The following is a 24,569-nucleotide window of genomic DNA, read 5'->3' as shown; positions in this document are numbered from 1 at the left end:
GAGATCATGACCTGAGCCGAAGTCAAACACTTAACCGACTGAGCCACCCAGGCGTCCCTATAAATGCTGTTTATAAATGTTTTGTTTTACTGTTATATCCCTAGCCTTGCACAATGACTTACAGTAACCCTCCAGTAAATAACTTAAAAAATAAATAAATGAAGCTACAAATCCCCAAAGAGGGACTTTCTACTCAATCCCTGACCAGCACTCCTCACATCTGTCAAGGTCAACAAAAAAAAGCCCCCCAAAATCTGAGAAACTGTCACAGCTGAGAGGAGCCTGAGACATGACAGTTACAAAGATAGAGGTATCCTGGGTGGGATTCTGAAATAAAGGACATTTGGTAAAAATTGAGGAAATGTGAATAAACTATAGACTTTAGCTAGTAATAATGTACAGATACTGGTTTTAATTGTAACCAATGTACTCTGCAGACGTACCATGTTAATAACAGAGGAAACTGGATGGGATGGTGGGGGGGGGGGCGTCTAGTAAACGGAAACTCTCTATACTACCTGCTGAGTTTTTCTGTCAATCTGACGCCATTCTGAAACATAAAGTCCTATCATAAAAAGCAATCTTTAAAATGCCAGACAGTAGTAACAGCTACCGTAAAGGAAAACAGGATAATTAGGCTGCCAAGCTTTCTAACATGTATGCAGAGTATTTAAAAAGAAATACAACAGGGACACCTGGCTGGCTGCCAGCAGAGCGTGAAACTCTTGATCTTGGGGTTGTAAGTTCGAGCACCATGCTGGGTGTAGGGATTACTTAAAAATAAAATCTTAAAAAAAAAAAAAATACAGGGCGCCTGCATGGCTCAGTCAGTTAAGCATCTGACTTTGGCTCAGGTCATGATATCTTGGTCTGTGAGTTCAAGCCCCGCGTTGGACTCTGTGCTGACTCTTCAGAACCTGGAGCCTCCTTCAGGTTCTGTGTCTCCCTCTCCCTCTGCCCCTCCTGCACTCTGGCTCTGTCTCTCTTTCTCTCTCAAAAATAAATAAACATTAAAAAATTTAAAAAAAAAGAAGAAGAAAGGGCGCCTGAGTGGCTCAGTCAGTTAAGCATCTGGCTTCGGCTTAGGTCATGATCTCGCAGTTTGTGGATTCAAGCTCCGCGTTGGGCTCTGTGCTGACAGCTCAAAGCCTGGAGCTTGCTTCGGATTCTGTGTGGGTGTCTCTCTGCCCCTCCCCGCTTGTGCTCCGTCTCTCTCTCCGTTTCAAAAATCAATAAACATTAAAAAGAAAAAAGAAATAGAACAGAAGGGAACCAAGAACACAGCATTATTCAACACACATGTGGACCTCACAAGGGGCATGAAAGAGGCTATGGAAGGTTGGGGGCAGTGGGAACGATCCGTGCCTGGGGGGAGGAGCATTTCATCAGTGACGTTGTTTAGAATCGCCAGTTCCCAATGATGATAAAAAGCAGACCAATTTTTGATCAGTTTTGGTTTTTAATTAAATAGACTGCAGACACTGCACCCTTTACTACATGGGCCCTAGTGGGTCATTCCCGCTGCCCCTTCTCTGCCTTGACCCACTGCTCGGGGTAGGTGGGACTGGCTAGGTGAGGGGTAAAATGGAAACATCAGGAGGCAGGCACCACATGTGTTGCTGAATGGATGTAGGAGAATAAGATGTATTGAGTGTTTGCTCTGTGTTGGGCACTGTAATAAACATGCCATATCCACTCGGTCATCCAACTGCTTGACCGCACTGGGAGAAGGACCACCAACATTTGCAGATGAGAATACCAGGGCGTAGGGGGTGAAGGAACGGTCCAAGACCACTCAACCAGTAAGAGGTGGAGACCCTCCCCTCTACAACCTGTGCTCTAACCATGGTATTACTCAACCTATCCTTAAACAAAAGAGGGGGGCCACGATCCTAGCAGCATTACTCGTAACAGCCAAAGGACACTTGGAAACAACCCAAGTGTCCATCAAGGGATGGATGAATAAATGATATGTGGTCTATCCACACCATGGAATATTATTCAGCCTGAAAAAAAGGAAGGAAATTGCGACACATGCCACAATATTCTGCTGAGTGAAATAAGCCAGACACAAAAAGCCAAATAGTGCATAATTCTACTTCCATGAGGTGCCTAAAGTAGTCAAATTCATACAAGCATAAAATAGAGCGGTGGTTGCCAGGGGCTGAGGGAGGGAGAAGCAGGGTGTTGCTTAATGCATAGTCGTGACGGCTCTACAGCAGTGTGAATGGACTTAATGCCACTGAACTGGACACTTTGAAAAATGATTAAAATGGTATATTTTATGTTATGTATAACTTACCACAATTTAAAACTTTTTGCAATGTCTTATTTTTATTTAACTAATCTCTACACCCAACATGGAGCTCGAACTCACAACCTTAAGATCAAGAGTTGCCCACTCTTCCAACTGAGCCAGCCAGGCGCCCCTACCAAAATTATTGATTTATTTCTAAAAATGTCTTAATTATTTTTTTCTAAGTGTCTATTCATTTTTTTAAAAATTTTTTTTTTTTAACATTTATTTATTTTTGAGACAGAGAGAGACAGAGCATGAACAGGGCAGGAGCAGAGAGAGAGGGAGACACAGCATCTGAAACGGGCTCCAGGCTCTGAGCTGTCAGCACAGAGCCCGACGCGGGGCTCGAACTCACGGACCGTGAGATCATGACCTGAGCCGAAGTCAGACACTTAACCTTCCAAGCCACCCAGGCGCCCCGTCTATTCATTTTTAAGAGAGAGAGAGCGGGTGATGGAGGATTCAAAGCAGGCTCCATGCTGTTGAATGTGGGGCTTGAACCCATAAAGCGTGAGACTATGACCTGAGCCGAAGTTGGGCACTTAACTGACTGAGCCACCCAGGTGCCCCACAATTTTTTTAAAAGGGGCAGAGAGAATGGGACAAAGCAGTCCCTCCCTAAGGAATGGATTCGGAGGTTCTAGAAAGTACACATAGGGGACCTAATATTTTGCTAGTTAAGCTGTTGCTATTATGCCTGCAACAACACTGGTTCTAGAGTCAGAAGATCTGCGTTCAAGTTCTACAACATCGGACTGGGTGACCTTGAGGAAGCCACAGCTTAGAACAGTGATATCTAACGTTGATTTTATGCCATGAAGCTAGATGTGATTTTGCTACCATTTCTAGGAGCATTTGTTAAGTGCTTGCTCCAGACTAATCTTCTCTGGGGGATAGGGCCGATCTTGCCCATTTCACAAAAGCAGAAACTTAAGTTCAGAGAAGTCAAGTGACTTGCCCAAGGTCACACAGTTGGGAGGTGATAGAACCTGACACTGACCAGGCCCATCTAACTACAAGCCCAGGCATTAATAGTGGTGATAAAGACTCCAGAGACCATTCCAGCAACCTCTACAGCTGACCTATACCTCATTATTGAAAAATGTGATGCCTAGGAGACAATCTGGGCTCATATTTACCATTCGATTAACAAATACAGAAGTGAGTTATCCTTGCCTATTCCTTACAAGTTAAGACCAAGAACTAATTCAGCCACTAACCCCTCTACAAAGCATTTTTCAAACTTTGCCCCAGTCAAAGAAGAGGCACGAGGCCCAATATGGGTCCGCATAAGCACAAAGTTTCACTGACATTTCATGGTTCTTAATAATCCTATGAGGGGCTCCTGGGTGGCTGAGTCAGTTGAGCCTCTGACTCTTGATTTCGGCTCAGGTCATGATCTCATGGTTTGTGGGGTCAGGCTCCACACTGGGCTCCGCACTGACAACAAGTAAGCCTTCCTGGGATTCTCTCCCTCTGCCCCTCCCTCACACATGCATACTCTCTCCCTCAAAATAAAGAAATAAACTTAAAGAAAAATAATAATCCTAGGAATTTCACAACCTGCTACACCATACATCAGAGTTCTGTGGGGTTTTTTAAGAATATTTCCCCCCCCAAAAAAAAAGTAAAAAAAAAAAAAGATTGTCAAGTAAGATGCTCTGTGTTTAGGCAAAACCTTTCAATATATGTGTGGATATATATTATATATTCCAATATATAATGGAATCCTATATGTATGTGTGTGTGTGTGTGTGTGTGTGTGTGTGTGTATATATATATATATATATATATATATATATAAACCTATCTTACCATATGGTTGCAGCAGGGGGCCCATTACTTCCACAGGACTTCCTGCCCCCTTACCCTAATCGCAAACTCCAGGCTGGGATGACAAACTCAAATGCCTCCAAGAACCAAGCAGATAAAATGCAAGGTATCAACAAATGAGAGCACTAGACAGTGGTGTGGTCTATGCAAACTAGAAGGCACAGGCCCAGTTTAAAGAGGGCAAATGCTACTCAGTTCCAACCTACTAACCTCTTGTGGACATGAAAGCCCCACCAGATCTTTGATTTTCCAGAAGAAATCAAAGATCCATAGGTTTATCTGAAATCACTTAAATGCTGACAACTGATTAAAAATTTAAAAATAATAATAATAAAACAAAAACAATTGTGAGCCCAACAAGATCTGTGGGCCAGTTTAGCCCCAGGGCCACCAGCATACAAATGCTACTCTGTGTAAGATTGAAAATAAAGTCCATTCACCTTGGTTTTCTTGGAGTTTCTTTCTGAACTGTCTCAAGATTTCCTATCATTTCAGTATCAAGCTGGAGTCCATCACTCACAAGCAAGGTGAGGCCGCTTTAGAGGACTGTCTGGTTACAAAAAGCTATTACTGGAGGTGTAAGTATTATTAATAACTAAAAATACGTTAGTAACAATAAATAATAATTAAAAATTAATAGAGACCTCCCCAAGTACCCTAGAGTGGGGCACCTCACACACACTCACTGTAGGAAGCAGTTCCTCCATGGACCTCACTGGCCACCAGGGGGAGCTTGGGGTCCTGTCCCTCAGAGAAGTATTTTCATTAGTATGTGACAGGCTACAGAAAAAGGAGATTATTCTAATTGGAGATTCTCTGAGAAATAAATTGTGCTGAAGAAACTCCTGTCACTGGCTTCCCTGGGCTCTGCAGAATTTATACACTCCTTGGGGCTCTAGGAAGCAGAGACTAGGTAATACCAGCCCAGGGGCCTTTGGGTTACATCCTATAAACATTCCCAATTAGAAAGCCTCGGGCAGACTTTCTAAAAGAGAAAGATTGGTTGCCTGGGTAGCTCAGTCAGTTGAGCATCCAACTCTTGATTTTGGCTCAAGTCATGATCCCAGGGTTGTGGGATTGAGCCCTGCATCAGGCTCTGTGCTAAGCGTGGAGCCTGCTTGGGACACTCTCTCTCCCTCTCTCTCTCTCCCCTCACTTGTGCATCTGTGCATGCTATAAATAAGTAAGTAAATAAATAAATAAATAAGAGAAAGATTGAGGCTCCTGGGTGGCTCAGTCAGTTGAGCGTCCAACTTCAGCTCAGGTTATGATCTCCATGTCCATGGGTTCGAGCCCCGCATCGGGCTCTGTGCTGACAGCTCAGAGCCTGGAGCCTACTTTGGATTCTGTGTCTCTCTCTCTCTCTGCCCCTCTCCTGCTCATACTCTGTCTCTCTCTGTCTCTCAAAAATAAACATTTAAAAATTTGAGAAAAAAAGAAAGAGAGACAGAGAGAGATTCAGGACACTAGAGGCTGTTTCTGCTGGAAACTGCCCTGCTTTTGACCCAACAAGATGACCACAGACAACGGATGTGCTGGGCCTCTGTTCCCTGTTACTCTAACTCTCTCAGAGAGTTTAATTGGTTAACAATAGATTCAGGCCCCACCATTCCCTAGGGTGGGGTGTTAATAATAATGATAATAAAGCAGAGGCAGGCATCAGGAAAGAATCAATGGGTAAAAAGGAAGGTAACAAGGTCACAAGGCCTGGAGCAGCTCCGATGCTGCTCTGAGGAACCTAGCAGAATAAGGGGTCCTCTGCTTGCCACAGGAACTGGGTTTCAATGCACCTTGGGCCTCTCAAGTTCTCTGCCTCTGCCCCAGCCCGACCACCATGTGCCCGCCTGTAAAAACCCATCTGTACTGGGGTGCACCATATCTCCCAGATAGGTATGTTCAAATCCTAATCCCTGGTACCTGTGAATGTGACCTTACTTGGAAACAGGTTCTTTGCACATGTAATTGTTTAAGGCTATCCAGATGAAATAATCCTAGATTTAAGGTGCACCCTAAATCCTATGACTGGTGTCTTCATAAGAGAAAGAAGAGGGGGATGTGAACAGAGACACAAGGAAGAAGGCTGTGGGAAGACAGAGGCAGGGACTGCAGGGATGCAGCCACAAGCCAAGCAACATCAGGAACAACTAGAAGCTGGAAGAGCAAAGAATGCCCCCCTAGAGCCTTCTCAGGATGCAGACCAGACTGTGAGAGAAGAAATTTCTGTTGTCCTAAGCCACCAAGTTTGGGGCTCCTGGGTGGCTCAGTCGGTTAGACGTCCGACTCTTGATTTTGGCTCAGGTCATGATCTCACGGTTCGGGAGTTCGAGCCCCACACTGAGCTCTGTGCTGACAGCGCAGAGCCTGCTTAGGATTGTCTGTCTCCCTCTCTCTGCCCTGCCCCTATTCATGCTCTCTCTCTTTCTCTAAAAAACAAACAAATAAACAAACATTTAAAAAAGTCACCAAGTTTGTAATTAATTTGTTATGGCAGTAACAGGCAACTAGCACAAACTTGCCGTAGCATACTGTGGCTAAAAGCCTCTTAGCTGCATGATTTGGGCAAGTCGCTACATCTCTCTGAGTCTCAGTTTCTCCATCTAAGAAATGGGATGATAATAGTCTCCACCTCGCCAGGTTGTGGCAAGGATCACAATGCATGGAAGGTACCAGGTACACAGTAAATGTTCAACAACTTTTGGCCGATCTCTTGTGGCTTATGTCACATTTCCTGCTGGAATACACTGTCCCTGTCCTCTGTCTGCAGAATTCTACTACTTCACAAGTTTTAAGCACAGGGAAATGTAAAAGTTTATTTAGTTGGAAGGGCAGTCTAAAAGCTGACTGAGCTGCCTAACTAGGAGAGAGAATAACGCCCACAAGTTAATTTTAGGCTAAAAAAAAGCTCCAGCTGACATGGACAATCTACCCATTTTTCAGGTCTAGGGTTTGCCCAGATGTCTGGAACTCAGATCTCTGGCCCTTTGCGGTCCTCCTCCGTTCCCCTGAGGTGGTGCAGGCACAGAACTCGGAGTATGCGTGGTTTGTCGTCATAGTAGATGGTTAGGCCTGTCTCACTCACCTTTGTGTCAACCCTCTATCCCCTCCCTGCCCAACAAAAATACAAAACACACGGCTCAATATTACATCCAGCCCCCGACAGGAGAGCCTGAGCAACTACTGGAGGCCAGCCCCCCAGCCCCACTCAATCTGTGCGGTACCTTCTCTATGCTCTGGGCCATCCTCCGGGGTGGGAGGGAGCCGGGCTGCAGACCTCCCACTGGCTTCCTGCTTTTTGGCTCTTCTGAAGCAGGTGTGGTGGTGGTGGTGGTGGTAATAAATTAAAAAGCCAATAGTTCCAGAGGTCTGGGCTCTACACCTTGCTATTTTGCACAACACCAAGGCGGGGGAGGGGCTTAAACAAGCAGGTGTGTTCCGAGGCGAGGACTGATGACCCCCTGAGAGAAAAGCTGTATAAACGTTCCACGGTCATGGGTTTCACAAACTCTCACACTCATCCCTAAATGGGCCTGTTTTCATTCCACGGTGTCTGAAATAATAATAATAATAATAATAATAATAATAATAATAATAATAATAATAATAATAGTAATGATAATAAAACAGCTCCAGGTTACTGAGCACTTAAAGGCCCTGTGCTAAGTAAAGCTTTATGCATGTTGCCTCACTGAATTTTATCACGTTCCCCAAGAGCATTCAGCTGGTTAATGGATGGCACATGGGATTCAGCCTGACTCCAGAAACTTTGGTCTTAAAAGATACTACATGTTTGGATAATGTACTCTTAATTTACAATCATTTTCTTTCCTATGATATTTGGGTTTCAATGAAAGAACAATAGAATTGATTTTTTTCTTTTATGTTGAAAAAAATATATACATACATAAAAAACACCTGAAAACAATGGCCCCTCTCTGGCTCTTCCAGCCCCGTAATTCCATGCAACCCCACAATTCCAAGCAATAAGAAAGGTGGTTGTCTGTGGTGAGCTGGCCTTTGTCATCCAAGTTGACAGTCTGGCAGCCAGGGGAGTCTGGTATTACTTTAACAAAAACAGCTGCAGAATAACCTTGCAATGGGGTAATTGACAAAGATCCTCTCATTTCCAACCTCACTGGTCACCACCCACTTAGACCCAAACCCTCACAACGTTGCAATGCACTGGTAATTTTCAAGTCATTTACAGTCAATTTGAGTAGACCTGCCCCCAAAACAGCACCATGCCTCCCTTTCCTCCCGACAGGAACCAGATCTCTCTCCCCCTGAGTTCTAGTTGAAAGTACAGATTCTTCTAGAAGGAACAGCATCCAGGGCAACTCCCATCTTACTGTTGGAAATCCAAGATGGAAGAGAAAAAAGATGATGCAGTGGGTTGAATAGCGTGGCCCTAAAAATTCATGTGCAAAACCTCAGAATGTGACCTTACTAAGTTATGGGGTCTTTGTAGATGTAATCATGTTAAGATGAGGTCATAGTGGATGAGGGTGGGACCTAATCCAATGACTGATGTCCTCAGAAGAGAAGAAGACACATGGAAAAGACAAACAACCATGCGAAGACGGAGTCAGAGATTGAAGTGATCTAGGGACAAGCCAAGGAATGCCAAAGATTGCTGGCGATCACAAGAAACTGGAAAAGACAAGGAAGGTTCCTTCCTCCCCTCGAGTCTTCAGAGCAAAAGCATGGCTTTGATTTCAGACTTCCAGACTCCAGAACTGTGAGAGAATAAGTTTCTGTTGTCTTAAGACAGTCTGTGGAGGCGCCTGGGTGGCTCAGTCGGTTAAGCGGCCGACTTCGGCTCAGGTCATGATCTCGCGGTCCGTGGGTTCGAGCCCCGCTTCGGGCTCTGTGCTGACAGCTCAGAGCCTGGAGCCTGTTTCGGATTCTGTGTCTCCCTCTCTCTGACCCTCCCCCGTTCATGCTCTGTCTCTGTCTCAAAAATAAATAAACATTAAAAAAAAAAAAAAAATTAAAAAAAAAAAAAAAAAAGACAGTCTGTGGTTCTTTGTTATGGCAGGCCCTAGGAAACTCACCCAGATGGCAATCATTAACCTGGAAGATGGATGTGGGTGAAGCTAAGAGATGGGACAGAGCTGGGGAAGGGTGGGGAGCTAGCCAAGGCCAGGCTGGCTCTCCTTGGACTGTCACCTATGAATATCTAATATTCTCCACAGGTTTAACTAGGAGTGCTAGGCATTCCTTACCTCATTGTCACTCAAAATACTTCAGGGACATAGGTCCCTGTTGTTAGCCCCGTTTTACAGTGAAGACACTCAGGTTTCAACTGGTGAAGCCCTTCAGAACGGCCAAGGACCTACAGAATCTGGTCCCCACCAAGACAAAGCACAGCTAGTCCCAAACTCTTGTTTTACATGCAGGTGAACAGATGGGTGGAATGACTTGACCACACAGCAAGCAGCAAAGAACAAACGGAAATAGAACTCAAGGGTCTCGTGTCCTGATTTCCTATTCTCCCCATTAAGTACAGGCCAATATCCTACACTCCTCCAGCAGAAGTGCTCTGAAAGAAGAAAGTTGCTAAAGGTATCTCAGTGCCAAACCCCAAGGATTTCACAAACACAGGGAAAGGAAATGGTTTTCTCAGTTCGATTTTTACAAGACGCTTGAATCTTTCTTTTCACAATATAAATGAAGTTAGGGTGGTCGTTTTGGTTTGCATCTATAAATCCAGACCCTCTCAAGGCAAGTTTTCAAGGTACAAATGAGCTCACTGGGAACTACTGAAACCACAGGGTCACAGCAAAGACAAACTCAACTTTCGAAAGTTCTGCCCCCCAAAAGAGTATAAGCTAGACTTACAGGAAGATAAACACACAAAAAGCTTCTTTAAGGGACAAAAGCAAGTTGCTTTTGCAACTTGCAGTCAAACTTTTTAAAAATGATGTAAACATGGGGACGACGGGAAAGCCCCAGAAATATATTTAGCAGATGAGTAACAGGGGGTTACCTCCAATTGGGAAAGCTGAGGAGGAGGACATTTTCTCTAGCCTCTAGCCTATAATGTTTAATTTTTCTTACATTGATCATGGAACACTTGAAACTTTTACAGAAAAGAAATATCCAGAATAGGTAAACCCATAAAGACAGAAAGCAGACAAGGGGAGGGGGGAAATGGGGATTGACTGCTAGTGGGGACAGGATTCTGTCTGGGATGTTAAAAATGTTCTGAACTACACACAGGTGGTGGTTGCACAACGTTGTGAATGTACTTAAAGTCACTAAACTATACACTTGAAAATGGTTAAGATTGGGCGCCTGGCTGGTTCAGTCAGTGGAGCATATGACTCGATCTGGGGGCCGTGAGTTTGAGCCCCACATTGGGTGTAGGGATTACTTAAAAATAAAAAAATTAAAACAATATTGGGGCGCCTGGGTGGCTCAATCAGCTAAGCATCCGACTTCGGCTCAGGTCATGATCTCACGTTTCATGAATTTGAGCCCCGCGTCGGCTCTGTGCTGTGTCGGGCTCTGTGCTGACAGCTCAGAGCCTGGAGCCTACTTCATTTTTTGTTTTTAGTTTCTTTTAATGTTTATTTATTTTTGAGAGAGAGAGAGAGAGAGAGAGAGAGCGCGGGCCTGAGTGGAGGAGGGGGAAAGAGTAAGGGAGACACAATCTGAAGCAGGCTCCAGGCTCTGAGCCGTCAGCACAGAGCCGGACACGGGGCTGGAACCCACGAACCAAGAGATTATGACCGGAGCCGAAGCTGGACGCCCAACCAACTGAGCTACCCAGGCGGTCCAACCTGGAGACTACTTCAGATTCTGTGTCTCCCTCTCTCTTTGCTCCTCCCCAGTTCACACTCTGTCTCTCTCTCTCTCTCTCTCTCTCAAAAAAAAATTAAATAAATAAATAAATAAATAAATATTAAAATAATAATAATAATGAAATAAATTTAAAAATTAAAATAAGTATGGGGCGCCTGGGTGGCTCAGTCGGTTGAGCGGCCGACTTCGGCTCAGGTCATGATCTCACGGTCCGTGAGTTCAAGCCCCGCGTCGGGCTCTGTGCCGACAGCTTGGAGCCTGGAGCCTGTTTCGGATTCTGTGTCTCCCTCTCTCTGACCCTCCCCCATTCATGCTCTGTCTCTCTCTGTCTCAAAAATAAATAAACGTTAAAAAAAAATTTAAAAAAAAAATTAAAATAAGTATTTTAATAAAATAAAATGGTTAAGATGGTAAATTCTTGAAGATTTTTTTAGTATTCCATTATTCTTTTTTTTTTTGGAGAGAGAACAGGAGCAGGAGAAAGGGGCAACGGGGGAGAGAGAGAGAGAGAGAGAGAGAGAAAGAATCTCAAGCAGGCTCCACATTCAGCACAGAGCCTGACATAGGGCTCGATCCCATGACCCTGGGATCACGACCTAAGTAAAAATCAAGAGTGGGATGCTCAACCGACTGAGCCACCCAGGCGCCCCAATTCTTGAACATTTTGGAAGATTCTAAAGTAGTGATCTAGTAAGTAAAAAAGAAAAAAAATTTAATGTTTATTTATTTTTGAGAGAGAGACAGAGTGCAAGTGGGGGAGGGGCAGGGAGAGAGGGAGACACAGAATCCAAAGCAGGCTCCAGGTTCCAAGCTGTCAGCACAGAATCTGACACGGAGTTCGAAACCACAACCCTCAAGATCATGACCTGAGCCAAAGTCGGATGCTCAACTGACTGAGCCACTGAGACACCCCAAAAAAGAAAACATTTTAAGACAAAATAGTGTCATGTGTATTTTACCACAATTAAAAAAAACACATTACAGGGGTGCCTGGGTAACTTTGGCTCAGGTCATGATCTGGTGGTTTGTGAGGTCAAGCCCCGTGTCGGGCTCTGTGCTGACAGCTCAGAGCCTGGAGCCTGCTTCAGATTCTGTGTCTTCCCCTCTCTCTTCCCCTCCCCTGCTCACACTCTGTGTCTGTCTCTCAACAATTAAAAAAAAAAAATTTAATAAATACATTACAAATGAAAGAAAAAAAATCAGTTTTCCCAATACTGCACTGTATGTTAACTAACTAGAATTTAAATAAAAAATTGGCGGGGGTGGGGGGCGCCTGGGTGGCTCAGTTTGTTAAGCATCTGACTTCAGCTCAGGTCATGATCTCACGGTTCGTGGGTTTGAGCTCCACCTCGGACTCTGCTGTTAGCGTGGAGCCTCCTTCAGATCCTCTGTATCCCTCTCTCTGCCCCTCCCCGTTTGTGCATGTATGCTCCCTCTTGCTCTCTCTCAAAAATAAATAAACATTAAAATTTTTAAAAAATTTTTTCATTTTTTAATGAAAAAAATGTTTTTTTTTTTAATTTTCTAAATGTTTATTTATTTTTGAGAGAGAGAGACAGAGTGCAAGCAGGCGAGGGGCAGAGAGAGAGGGAGACAGAATCTGAAGCAGGCTCTAGGCTCCGAGCTGTCAGCCCAGAGCCCAAAGTGGGGCTTGAACTCACAAACTGTGAGATCATGACCTGGGCCAAAGTCAGATGTTTAATCGACTGAGCCACCCAGGCGCCCCCCAAAAATGGGTTTTTGATAAAAGCCAAAACCTAGCCATCTGGAGACAGAGTTGTTTTGGGACCATCTCCAATCCCAGGGGCCTCTGGTTACCATGAACCACCATCAGCAGCAATCTCTGAGGCCCCGGAGAAAAGGACAGAAGGAAAAATGTTGTCTTTTTGCAACACAGCCAAAGATCATAACTGGTCAGTCACCAAGGGGGAACCACCATTGGCCAGAGACACGAATCACTCAATGGTAGGGATGCCCATAGGCACGGGACCCACATTCCTGACCTGTGTTTTATTTCTCAGCCAGCACAAACGAAAGCTCAATATCTGAGGACAGAGAACAAAGGCACCGAAGTGTGTGCAGCCAGTGTCCGTAACAACACTCTCGCTCTGAAGGTCACTCTTGGATGCCACATCTTTTCTGGGTCTCCAGGGACCGTGAGGGGCTGATGGCCTGGCTGGACAGCCAAGAACTCCCCTGTTCTGGAAGAGATGTTTGGCCCACTTCCCTGTACAGACTCCCGGCCACACAGCACTTAGACACCAGCAGCTGCTCCAGTTTTCCTGAGGCTCTAAGGAGACCTGTCTACCCAATTTACGAGCTCTTCAAGCTGCAAAAGGCCTCCCCAGACAAGGCTCAAGAACATAAATATCTCCAAAGATAGGCAATTCAAGCCCTCTCGGCCTCAGTTGCCATCATCCTGGAAACCTCCGCGCCATGAGAGCCAAGTGGAGGAAAAGGCAAAAGCACAGGCTAAAGAGAAAAAGAAGAAAGATAGGACACAGGTCCAAGTAAACCACTAGCTTATGCACCCACGGAAGCCACAGGAGCAGAAATAAGCAAAGCCAGAGGCCAGGGACACGGGTACGAGTTCCTGAACTGCACAGTTACTTTCTAGAACTTGATTCAGTGGATCCAAAACATCCAGTACCATCTGATCACAATGACCACCTTTGAGAGACATAGCTTGTTCAGACCAAAAAACACTCCCTTTTGGTCCTTTGCCCTGGACCTGTGACTTTCGGGACTAATTCTGTTTTCATTTGGAACATGTATACAATCAATCATCTCTTCTGCTGTTTTAGTAAAAAAAAAAAAAAAAAGAGAGAGAGAGAGAGAGAGAGGCAAGTTCAATAAGTGAGCTAAGTGACTAGATTATATGAAAAAAAGATGTGAGAGCCTAATAATAAATACACACTCAGGGAGTCAGTAGGGAGTGGTGGGGAGTGGGGTGCTGCTACTCACTTCCTACTAAGGGTAGCCAGTCCGGAACACAGGCCAGGAGAGCTAGGATATTTTTTTATGACTCTTCTGATATTTTAATGTTGGCAAGTAATTACAAAAATATATTTCATACTGTGCAGGCCAAACATAATGCCAAGAGGCTGGATTTGGCCAGGGACTGCTGATTTACAACCTGTTCCAGGGCCTGACCCATTGCTTCTTTAAAGAAAGCCCAAGCAGTCCCCTTACCACCTTCTCCCTAAATGCAGAATGACCTCTGAGAGGGGAGAGAATTTCTCTACAAAGCAGTATGGTGTAGGGGGTAAACACAAGGAATCCCCCATTGTGGTCTTGGGCAAATCACTTAACCTATCAGTACCTCAATTTTCTCATCTGCAAAATGAGGCTAGTAAAAATACTACTGAGGGTTGTTGGGAGGTTTAAATGAGTTTATATATGGAAAACACCTATAAGAGCACATCGCAATTGAGATGCATTATCACACATTACCACAACCTGCCACTGAACCCCATGGTGGGGATAGGAGGGAGGAGGCTGGGCTCCTTAAAATTTACCTAAACCCTTCCCCCAGGCCTCCTCCACACCATCGACCAGCCTAGGCTGAATCCAGTCTCAGATGCCCATCAGGTGGGTACAGGTGAGAGACAGGAGGGCCAAGTCCCACCCCGAGAAAGAAATCTGACCAACCGAGGAACCAGGAACACTACACAAACAGATCAGAGACACAAAGATGCATTTAAAGTAAAAAGCAGAGGGGTGCCTGGATGGCTCAGTCGGTTAAGTGTCCAACTTCGGCTCAGGTCATGATCTCCCAGTTTGTGGGTTCGAGCCCCACATCCGGCTCTGTGCTGACAGTTTAGAACCTGGAGCTTGCTTTGGATTCTGTGTCTCCCTCTCTCTCTCTGCCCCTCCTCCGCTCATGCTCTGTTTCTCTCTCAAAAATAAAAAAAATCTAAAGTAAAAAAAAGAGCTTTCCACAACCACAGAACAACATTTCCTTATAAGATGAATGTGTTTTTAACTCACAATATGTAGGGGCCCCAATACTATTAATGGTCTTATGACTGATGAAAATTTCTTGTTTGTTTTTTTTTTACTTTAAAGGACCTCAGAAGAAAAAAAGGAGCCTCATGAAAGAATGCTAAAGTTTCTTTGGGAAACCCAATAGATAAAACTCCATACCGAGAGATTAAGGATTCTTAACCCAGGGTCCAGGAACAGGCTCAGGAATCCAACAGGTTAGGAGTCCCCTGACCTGGCATGCAAAATTTTGTGTGTCTAAGCAAATTTATATAAAACCCTCAGGTGAGGTCAGCAACCTATAAAAAAGTCAAGAGTCAATAAAAAAGACCCAAAGCAAGTAAAGATTTGCTTTATAGGGATGGTCACCACAGAGTTCTTTTACCAGGCAATTTCCCCCAGTTTATAAGACTTTCATTTCATGGCACCTGGAGGAACACATCTTCTATATGAAGTGAAATATATCTGGATTAATGATTTTGAACACCCTCTCCCTTTGCTGGTGGTGCCCGTCAGGCTGCCCGATGCCCCTCGGCCTGCCCTGGGGTCTCACTCCAATAAGAGTTCAGCCCCAGATCACTGAGCATCTTGAGGACAGGACCTTCTTAATATTTCTGTATTGCAGGCCCTGACACCTGTTTCCTAAATGAATCAGTGAATGCATGAACTAGTTTACAAGACCTGGGTATCGTCTCCAGCCATCAAAAAAGAGACTTAAATTGTTTTCAACCCCAGCAGCAGGCAGCTGGACTCACTGGGGAATCAGACACTGGAAGAGGAAGCCTAAATGCCTCTGAGGCCTCACAGCAAAAAGCCTGACCGATGTTGAAAAAAGAGGTGGTTCTGCATAGTGGTATACACTCGAGAGCTCTTAAGCCACTCCCAGGTCCTCATCCCAGCTCCCCTCATTTACCTGCTCTGTCACCTCAGGCACATCCTTTACCCTCTCTGAACCTACTTCCGTATCTGGTAAGTGCAGATAGTTGAGGTAGCTTGCCTGGCACTGGCACCTGACAGGTAGCCAGTTTTCCACAAATGGTATGATGATGATTACTACAGGGCAAGGCCTCTCAGGGTATGTCTTAGGAAATACACACACCGCCTGTGTGCACTGTGCCTGTAACAGCCTTCCCCTTCCAGAGAACTCCTATGCAACCTCTAAGGCCCAAGCCAGATGCCCTCTGCGTAACTGTCTCAGAGCCCTGGCACCTGGTGTGCTGATGAGTGTCCTTCACCCCACTTCTATGCCCTGGGAGCACACAGCATGCCACAGGCGACTTAATTCCCTATGTCCTGACTTTTTCTCCTCTCTACTTCCCTGCTAATAGGTAAGCTACCAATGCCTTCCTGCTTTCTGTTTCCCCAGTGGTTAGCCCAGATGGTGCTTAATGAATATTTGCTCAATAATTAGGCTCTGCTTAAAGACCTCTGAACCCCAGGTGGCTACCTCAGCAAGCCACCTAGAGGACCACCAGGAGGTACAACTGGTCATATGAAACAGACGCATGCTCCGGGAGAAGCCAGCCCAGAGTCTTGCTGAACAGGATGGAGGGGTCTGTCCCCAAACCTAACAACAGCACTGTGGGCACACCCATGATGTCTAATGCCAGCAAAGCCTGCCAGATTTTCAATAAGTGCTGAGAATAAGTCCTTGCCAACCACAGAGGCAGCTCCCCCTATATAGCTCAATGGTGGCCTCAGCTCAGGGGCCCTACAAGGGCTTGCTTGGACCAGAAGCCCCTTTCCATGCATAGACATACCCCCAGGACAGTCTGCACCAAGCCACCCTGTGCTGAGCTGCCCCTGGGAACTGCCAGGCCCTTCTCAGCCGCCCAGGTCCAGATGCGACCCCCTGCCCACCTTCACACCCTCCAGGAGTGCCTGGGGGTCCTCGATGCCCTCGGGGACACACTTCTTGTTCTCTGGGAGAGATTCCAGTTTCTCCACCAGCGCTTTCAGGCCCTTCAGCTCAAACTCGGTGAGGTGGGTCCACTTGGCAGAGACCCCCGTGGCTGGAGAGCCAGTGGGCGTCTTGGGGTAGTCTGTGGGCACCGTCGTGGACTTCACACTCTCCTCCGACTCGTTAGACAAAGTCCTTTGGAGGAACCGCATGGCAGGTGCTTTGGGCTTCTTCCCGGGGGCCTCCTGGTCCTCTGAAGGGGTGCTGGTGGGCGAGGCAGGACCATCAGCCGGAAGTTTGGGCACCTTATCTGCACCCTCCTCCTCCTCCTCTTCCTCCTCCTCCTCCTTCTCCTCCTCCTGAGGCTGCTGCTCACAGGACTCCTCCTCCATCTCCAGCCAGGAATCAGATGAGAAGCCGTCTATGCTGGGTTTTCTTGGGGCATCTACAGGGAGCAGGAGGGTCAGCAGAAGACTGAGATGAATGGCCCAAACTCCCTGCTGGAAGTCCCTGGAGCCTCCACTCACTATGCCTCCCCTTTACTCAGGAGACCGGGCTTCTTTTTTTTTTTTTTTTAATTTTTTTTTTTTTTATGTTTATTTTTGAGACAGAGAGAGACAGAGCATGAGCAGAGCAGGAGTAGAAAGAGAGGGAGACACAGAATCAGAAGCAGGCTCCAGGCTCTGAGCTGTCAGCACAGAACCCGACACGGGGCTCGAATTCACAAGCTGTGAGATCGTGACCTGAGCCGAAGTCGGACGCTTAACTGACCGAGCCACCCAGGTGCCCCGCTTCTTTTGACAGTTCTAATGGTCTATGCCTCCCTCAGCCTCTAGAAAGGTAGGGGTCAGTCAGACGTTGGTTCAAATCCCAGCTCTCTGTTTCTTCCTAGCTGTGTGTTCCCATTCAGGTTGCTTTACCTCTCTGAATACACCTGGCATTTTATTTTTCAACATATAAAAATGAGACCAAAAAAATACATATAATGATTCATATGAAATATCCAGAACAGGGGGAAATCTATGGAGACAGAAAGTAGATTAGTGACTGCCTAGGCTGGGGTAGGGGGAGATAAGGAGATAACTCAAGGGTATAGGTTTCTTTCTGGGGTAAAGAAACCAACCCCAAAATTGACTGGTGATGATTGCACAGCTCTGGGAATATACTAAAAACCACTGAGTTGTACACATTAACTTGTAGGATATGTGAACTACATGTTTTTAAAAACGTAAGGCACACGCGGTACCTGGGTGGCTCAGTCAGTTAAGCATCTGACCGGCTCAGGTCATGATCTCACAGCTCGTGAGTTCCAGCCTTGCCTCAGGCTCTGCACTGATAGTGTAAAGCCCGCTTCAGATCCTCTCGGTCTCCCTCTCTCTCTCTCTGCCTCTCCCCAACTCACGCTTTCTCTATCTCAAAATAAATAAATAAACTTAAATATATATGTATATATATATATACATATATATATATATATATATATATATATATATATGGCACAAAATGCTTCCTCTGAACACTTATGGTGAGGATTCAGTAAGGCATCACTAAGCATGGGTCCTGGTGCACAACCAGCATTTGATAAATGAGGCAACTGCCTAACATCTCCCCTTTTCTTTTGTGGGAGGAGTGCTGAGACAATGAGGAACGAAGACAAGAAATTTTAAGAAAAAATCAGGCACCAATGACCCAAATGCCGCCTCAAGATTTTGTCTCATGCCTGCAAATGGAATCGGGGATGTTCTCCTACGGCCCTAAATCCACAAAGGAGAGATGTGACCCCCTGTTTGCTGGTCCTGAGGACTGCCACAAAATCAAGCGTCCGGTCCCCACAGGAACGTGGAGCTATTACAACCACAGGGGTTATCTCATTATTTCAGAATCATTTCCTAATTCCTACCAAGCTGGGAGCTTCCAAAGAGCAGGCTGTGGGGTCTCAGACTTTTCCACACCTGAATATTCCATCATCTGACATGTTTGAGACTCACAACAGACTCCCCAGACAAAACTGAACCTCTAGGAGGTAAAGAAGCACTTCCCGATAAAGACCCCAGCAGAAACATTTGTTCCCCATCATATGCCCAGCGTGAAACCCCCAAAAGTCACCGAGGATGAAAGTCAAGGGAAGGAGGGAAGAAGGCTTTTTGCAGTGAGAAAAAAAAAAAAAAAAAAAATAGGGAATCTAAAAATCCTGGCGATTGCAAGAGAAAGAAACAGTGCAAACCCTAAAGGAGACAGACCGATCGTATTTTTCTATCCTGTGATGAGACAGAAACCATGAATGAGGCTCAGCAGACTTTGCATCCAGGAAACCCCTCAGCAGTAACAGCTCAGAGGCAGGGACAGAGGGAAGATGGGTGTTCCTCCAGACTGCTCCTGGGGGCTCACTGTCACAGCTAGAGGCAACTTCAGGCGGGCACCTATGAGTCAAGATTCAAGGACTGAGCCATTTGGGGGGTGATGTCCCTTTAAATAAAGGAAGTAAGGCAGGGCTCCGCAGCTGTGGCTATAAACGCTCTCTCCCAGCCTCTGTCAGAACCACCCACTGCTCTGGCAAGCTTGTGTCTCCAGCCCTGGTCACCCCTCCCGCTGGCTCAAAGCTGGCCTCAGATTTTGAGGACTGGCTGCACCTCGCGGGCCTGCTCCCATATAGACAAAAACCAACCCCTAGGTGCAGCAGAGGGGTGAGGATAGGGGGATCAGCTGGTGGCCACGGAGAAATAAAACAACCAGGATTATTTGCTCCGTGGGGGTCCTGTCTCAGCAACCATGCCTGGACTGGATTCTCCTCACACCTAAACGGTCACCAGCAAGACCTGGAGGCCACCAGTGGGACTCTTTGGGGGGGGGGGGTCACAATTTCATTTTCTTGGAGCCTATATTCCAAATGGAAGGTCAACAAGGATGGCTTCCCCTTCCTAAGGGGTCTCTAGGAATCTATCCGACACTTTGGTTCAAAAGAATTCCAGAAACCCAGGGACTCTCAGGGGCCACACTGAAAAAATTCTTCCTGCCCAGCTGAGCAGTGGAGGCGGCCAGTCCGCATTTCACTCACCAATAAGCATGGATTCTCTCTGGTATTCCTGAGTGAGGTAGGACCGCTGGGTCACACAGTACACGTATCTCTCCAAGACATACCAGCACATCTCATAGTAGAAGGGGTAACGGAATTTGGGCTGCACCTGAAAGCAAAGACCCAGGAGTAGAAGTCAGTTTCTGGAGGGCAAAGGAGAAACAGGGAGGAAACTGGGAGGAGGGGGTTTCTGCAGGTGGGAGTTATTTTCACCATCTTAAGCAAGAGCACAAATGGTGTGAGGGGAAAAATGGGGGAGGCGGGCCGGAAGGCAGGAGAGAGGCGCTGGAAGGGGCAAGATACCAGTAGCATGCACAAATGAGGAGGAAGAGGGGAGAAAGAGGCCTATGTGACAGCATCATTTCAAAGCTCCCTGAGCTGCATGCCGCCAGGGAAAGGCGGATGGGGTCCGCTTTGTGCTTCTGTGAGATGCAGAGAAACAAGAGTTGTCCCCTGACCTACTGACGGAGGGTGCGGGTACCTGCGGATGTGATCCTGATTCCAGCTACAACAAACACAGGCTCCTCCTTGTTCTCAAAAAATTCTTACACAGACTCTGCTATCCCTCCCTGCCCCTTGAAAGGCAGAAATCGACCCCCAAACCTTACCCATTTGCAGACGGGCTATCAAGCATCTCCTGCACTCTGGAAAGGAGGCAACACGAAGCGGACCAATGAGGAGGGAGGGGGTGTGGCGTCTCCTACCGCCAGGGGCGGGGCCTCAGAGAGGCCCACCTCCTGCTCCTCCCCGACAACCACCTGGCACTGCCCAGCCCATATTCCAGAACGACTCCCTAGACCCAAGTCCCCACGGTGACCTGGGACCACTCTAACACCAGGGTCTGGTGCAGGAGACCAGATGGAGATTCCCTTTTGGCAGTTTCTTATAGTGGAGGAAGTGTAGGTGCAGACAGCTTTGTGTATCAGAATTATGAAAAGGCCTGGGCTCCAGGAGGATTCTGATGGGTCTGTATGGACGAGATGGCAGAGGAAGATGGGAAGGAAGCAATACCACTGATGGCCTTGCACAGATGAACCTTCTGGAAACTTCATCCTGAGAGGGTTAGTGAGGAATGAGGGTGGTGAGAAGGTGGTCCCTGGCTCCCTCCCGCCCCCACCCCAGGGGTCTGAGCCCTCTCTTCCAAGGCTACACGTAGATCCTGTATGTCCAGGCTCACACCCAGCCTGCTCTCTTGCCCTCTCACCAACAGTGTGTCTGCCTCAAGGGACTGTCAGACCCCTCTTCACCTCTCCTATCTTCCAGAAACTCAGGGAGTTGGATGTTAAGCAAGAACACGCTCCCACCTTTTTCTGCAATAGTGTACAGGCAACGTTCTACATGTGAGATGAAGGCAAAGACAAGCACACTTAGCTCCTCCGTTTGCCCTAAAATACCATTTTGCTGCCTCTCTCACAGTGCCCACCTGCAAAAGGCCTCAGCTCTGCCCTGAGAGTCCCAGCTCAGTCCCCCGGCCACCCCAGGCCCCGCTGACTCAGTGTTCAACAGCGAGGCCCTTTTCCCGTGTTGGGGGTCTCACTTCTCCCATCTGCTTAGTGGGTCCATTTGACCTCCCCACCTCTGGTGGATGGTATGTTGGAATGAGATCCTGGCCGCCGCATGCTTTTGAGCTCCTCCAGGGGATGCATGGAGTTGGGAACATCATCTAGCGGTTTCCTTGGCTCCAGCTACTTTCCCAAGAACCCTGGTTTTAATGCTGGGATAGTATTAATCCTTTTTCACTGTCACTGGATCAGTGCCCTTCGGGGTTTAAAAAGGAGAGGGGCACTTCAGACTGAGACAGACCCTGACCTCCTCCTGTAAAGAAGGGTCTGGGAGCCTCAACCCCACCCCTGCTCCAGAGGGAGGACCAAGAGACTTTGAAACCAACTGCCAGTACCTACGGAGCAGGCTGAGGACAGGCAGGCTCACCTCTTCTCAGACCCCCACCCACATCTCCCGACTTCAGGTTTGATCGGTAAAACTCTGAAGTTGCAATTGACCTTTCAAATTTTGGGAAACCGTCCGAGCCGAGCCGCTCTGCATTGAAGGGCACCATGGCACCTGAGAATCTTTCTAGATCAGGAAAAAAAAAAATCTATTTTTTGGCTGTATTTCAGGAGAGGAAGAGAAGTCTCCCCTCATTGTTGCTGAACCCAAGGGAAACCGGCTGGGTGAAAACAAATAAATGCTGATGAAGGAATTCAAATTTTTTCATTTTATTTTTATTTTTTTTTTCCAAGAGAGCACCGCAGGAAACAAAATTTGCAAAGAATTGACTTACAAACGGGTTGTCGCCTTCCACCCTTCGCCTTCAAAAGGTTTCAGCCACATGCCTGGGAACATTAAACACACGATTGCTCAACATTACTTGTTGACAAATTCCGAGCCTCACCAAATTGAGTTGTTCACCGAAAGGCAAGGCAGTCAGAAAGCATGCAGCGCTCCTAGCCTGGGGGGTAATCAATCTATCAGCGGATCTCAAGGGGTAGCTTTGAGTTCCCAAAGGCCCATGCGAGTAGCACTCGGCCTTAGCCCTTCCTCTTAGAGCTGAGTGACCTCAGGAGATCAGAACCAAAGGTGTTTCGGTGCATCTAGAACTCCCGGGTTTCAAGGGACTTGAAAAACTAAAATATGAGGGTGGGTGGAAGTGTCTTAAAATTTGTTTTTCTCCTGGAAAAAAAAAAAAAAAGTCAATGGAAAAAAAAAATCCAATGGTAGAGGAAAGAGGAGAGGAAGGGAAAATTATTTGCAATTTCCAAATAGATTCACTGGCTGAGAGGGAATGGAGTGTGTGGTGTTACCTTTCCTGAGAAAGCTGCTTTCACTAGAGCCATTAGGGGGGAAAAAAAAGATAAACATAAGAGAGACGGCAGTTTAATGAATGACCAACTGGACCATCCCTGTCCCTTATGAACCTAACTGGAGTTAAAAATACGTAGTGATAGTTGTAGAGACGTTATCTTCAAATAATAAACATGCAACACACCCGTTCTCTGTAGTTCTTTGACTCCCTGCATCTTTAGAACAAGAGGATTTAATCCACACGGGAGTGGGGGGGGGGCATGCATGTGGGTTTCTACACATGCAGACCACCAGGTCCTTGCAGGGTAAGGCCTCATGGGCAGCAGGGTCAAGCCGCCTATGAACCCCTCTCCCCAAATTAAAATCCTAGCGAGCGAGACATGGCTTCCTAGACATAGGAGAACCTTGGGGTTCCCCTGGTCTGGATGGGAGGGGGTTTCCCCACGTTGGGCCACAAAGGCAAATTCTTTTTCTTAGACAAATCCACACCATGGGGCTTAAAGACTGACAGTTTCCTGTCCCACCCCCTGCCTTTGGTTTCCAAGCAAAGCCCTCTTTTAGGGGCTCTTGAAAAACTATTTTTAAATGACCATAACCTTCTTAAGAAAGCTCACAGGGATGTAAAGAATTAAGCTGTAGCGAGCTGACAAGGAGCCCTGGCATTTTATCTGGATTCCCGTGCTCTCTCCCCAGCATCTTTTGTCTGCTTTGGCTCCTAAGACATAAACAATTGGGCCTTGTAGCCAAGCCCTCTCCAAAGACCAGAAATCAAAGCAGATTAAACAGCCTGCCGCTGCTTCCAGCCCAGACTGCCCGCCAGCCCCCCGCCCATCAACCTGCTTCAGGGAAACCAGATGGGGTGCCCACTCAGACGACAGGGACAGTGGGCCTTGGGGGAGGAGACCCCGCCACACTCATCTCAATGTGGGCGTGATATTCTACAGGAACTTGGCGTGACGCTGGGGGTTCCACACTATTACCCTCCCTCCAGCCTCCCACCCAGCAGGGGAGAAGAGCTGGGCTCCTAATGGAATGATGGGGCCCAAATCCACTGAGATGTGCAATTCGGATTCCCTGGGGGAGAGGACAGCTGCCAAGCAAGTTGCCAAAGCCTTTAGAAATCCCAGCCTGACTCTGGCTTTCAGGAATTGGCTGGAAAGTCGCGGGCCTCACTTCTAGATTTCTCCTTTTCTATCCCACGCCTCCCTAGTCAGCTAACACACAAACTGGCCCATTCTTCAGGGCTGGCCAAAGAACAGTTGGCCGAAGCCCCAGACAGCACTTGACCCAGACTACGAGATCACCACTCACACCCAAATGGTGCCTTTTTCCAGAATGCCACGGGGCAGCATCCACCAGACCGGGAAAGGGATGGTGGGCAGACGACAGAGAAAAGAGGCGTGACAATCCACAAAACGAGACCCAAATTCTGCAGACCCAGGCCTCCCAGCAGCAAACCCACCAATCTGGAGATGAGGCACACCTGACCACTGCATAGAGCTCAATGCTACTCCCAGGAAAGCCCTGGACAAGGTCCCTCAATGTCGGGACTGTTAGAGAGGCCAAATACACACATAATAGCTAAGATTTCGGCTCACTTACATGATTCCTTGCAGACCAGGGCCTAAAAACAAGACCAAGAAAGGCAGGGACCCCCAGGCTCAGAGCATCTGCCTCAAGTTGATGCTTCTTTAGTGTCCAGACATGACATTACCTCTCTGGGGCAAAAAAGTCACCTCTGAGGCAAAGCCCAAGAAGACATGGTGTGGTCAAGCCATACAACGGAATATGAGTCAGCCATAAAAAAGGAACATAGCACCGACATCTGCTTCGACGTGGATGAACCCTAAAACATCATGCAAAGTGAAAGGAGC

General features: G+C 46.9%; 1 protein-coding gene and 1 long non-coding RNA gene across 8 annotated transcripts in view; one reads left to right on the top strand and one right to left on the bottom strand.

Moving 5' to 3' along the window:
- Positions 1-24,569, bottom strand: part of KDM2B (lysine demethylase 2B) — a 153,999-nt gene that overhangs the window by 50,048 nt on the left and 79,382 nt on the right. For all 7 annotated transcript variants that reach the window (XR_006195534.1, XM_042911461.1, XM_042911462.1 and 4 more), the window contains 2 exons: positions 19,876-20,002; positions 16,781-17,265 (listed from right to left, as the gene is read on the bottom strand). Coding sequence is in view for 6 of the 7 variants with exons in the window: in XM_042911461.1 (XP_042767395.1) it covers positions 16,781-17,265; positions 19,876-20,002 (612 nt within the window). In the remaining variant the exon portion in view is untranslated. The remainder of the gene's footprint in view (positions 1-16,780; positions 17,266-19,875; positions 20,003-24,569) is intronic.
- Positions 8,759-13,688, top strand: LOC122204179. Its single transcript, XR_006195535.1, has 3 exons — positions 8,759-8,867; positions 9,325-9,694; positions 12,958-13,688. It is a non-coding gene; the product is annotated as an uncharacterized LOC122204179 (long non-coding RNA).

The sequence above is a fragment of the Panthera leo genome, chromosome D3 (assembly GCF_018350215.1).
Source record: "Panthera leo isolate Ple1 chromosome D3, P.leo_Ple1_pat1.1, whole genome shotgun sequence".
Classification (NCBI taxonomy): domain Eukaryota; kingdom Metazoa; phylum Chordata; class Mammalia; order Carnivora; family Felidae; genus Panthera; species Panthera leo.
The sequence above is the reverse complement of the archived record's forward strand: the minus strand, read 5'-3'. Positions and strand labels throughout refer to the sequence as shown.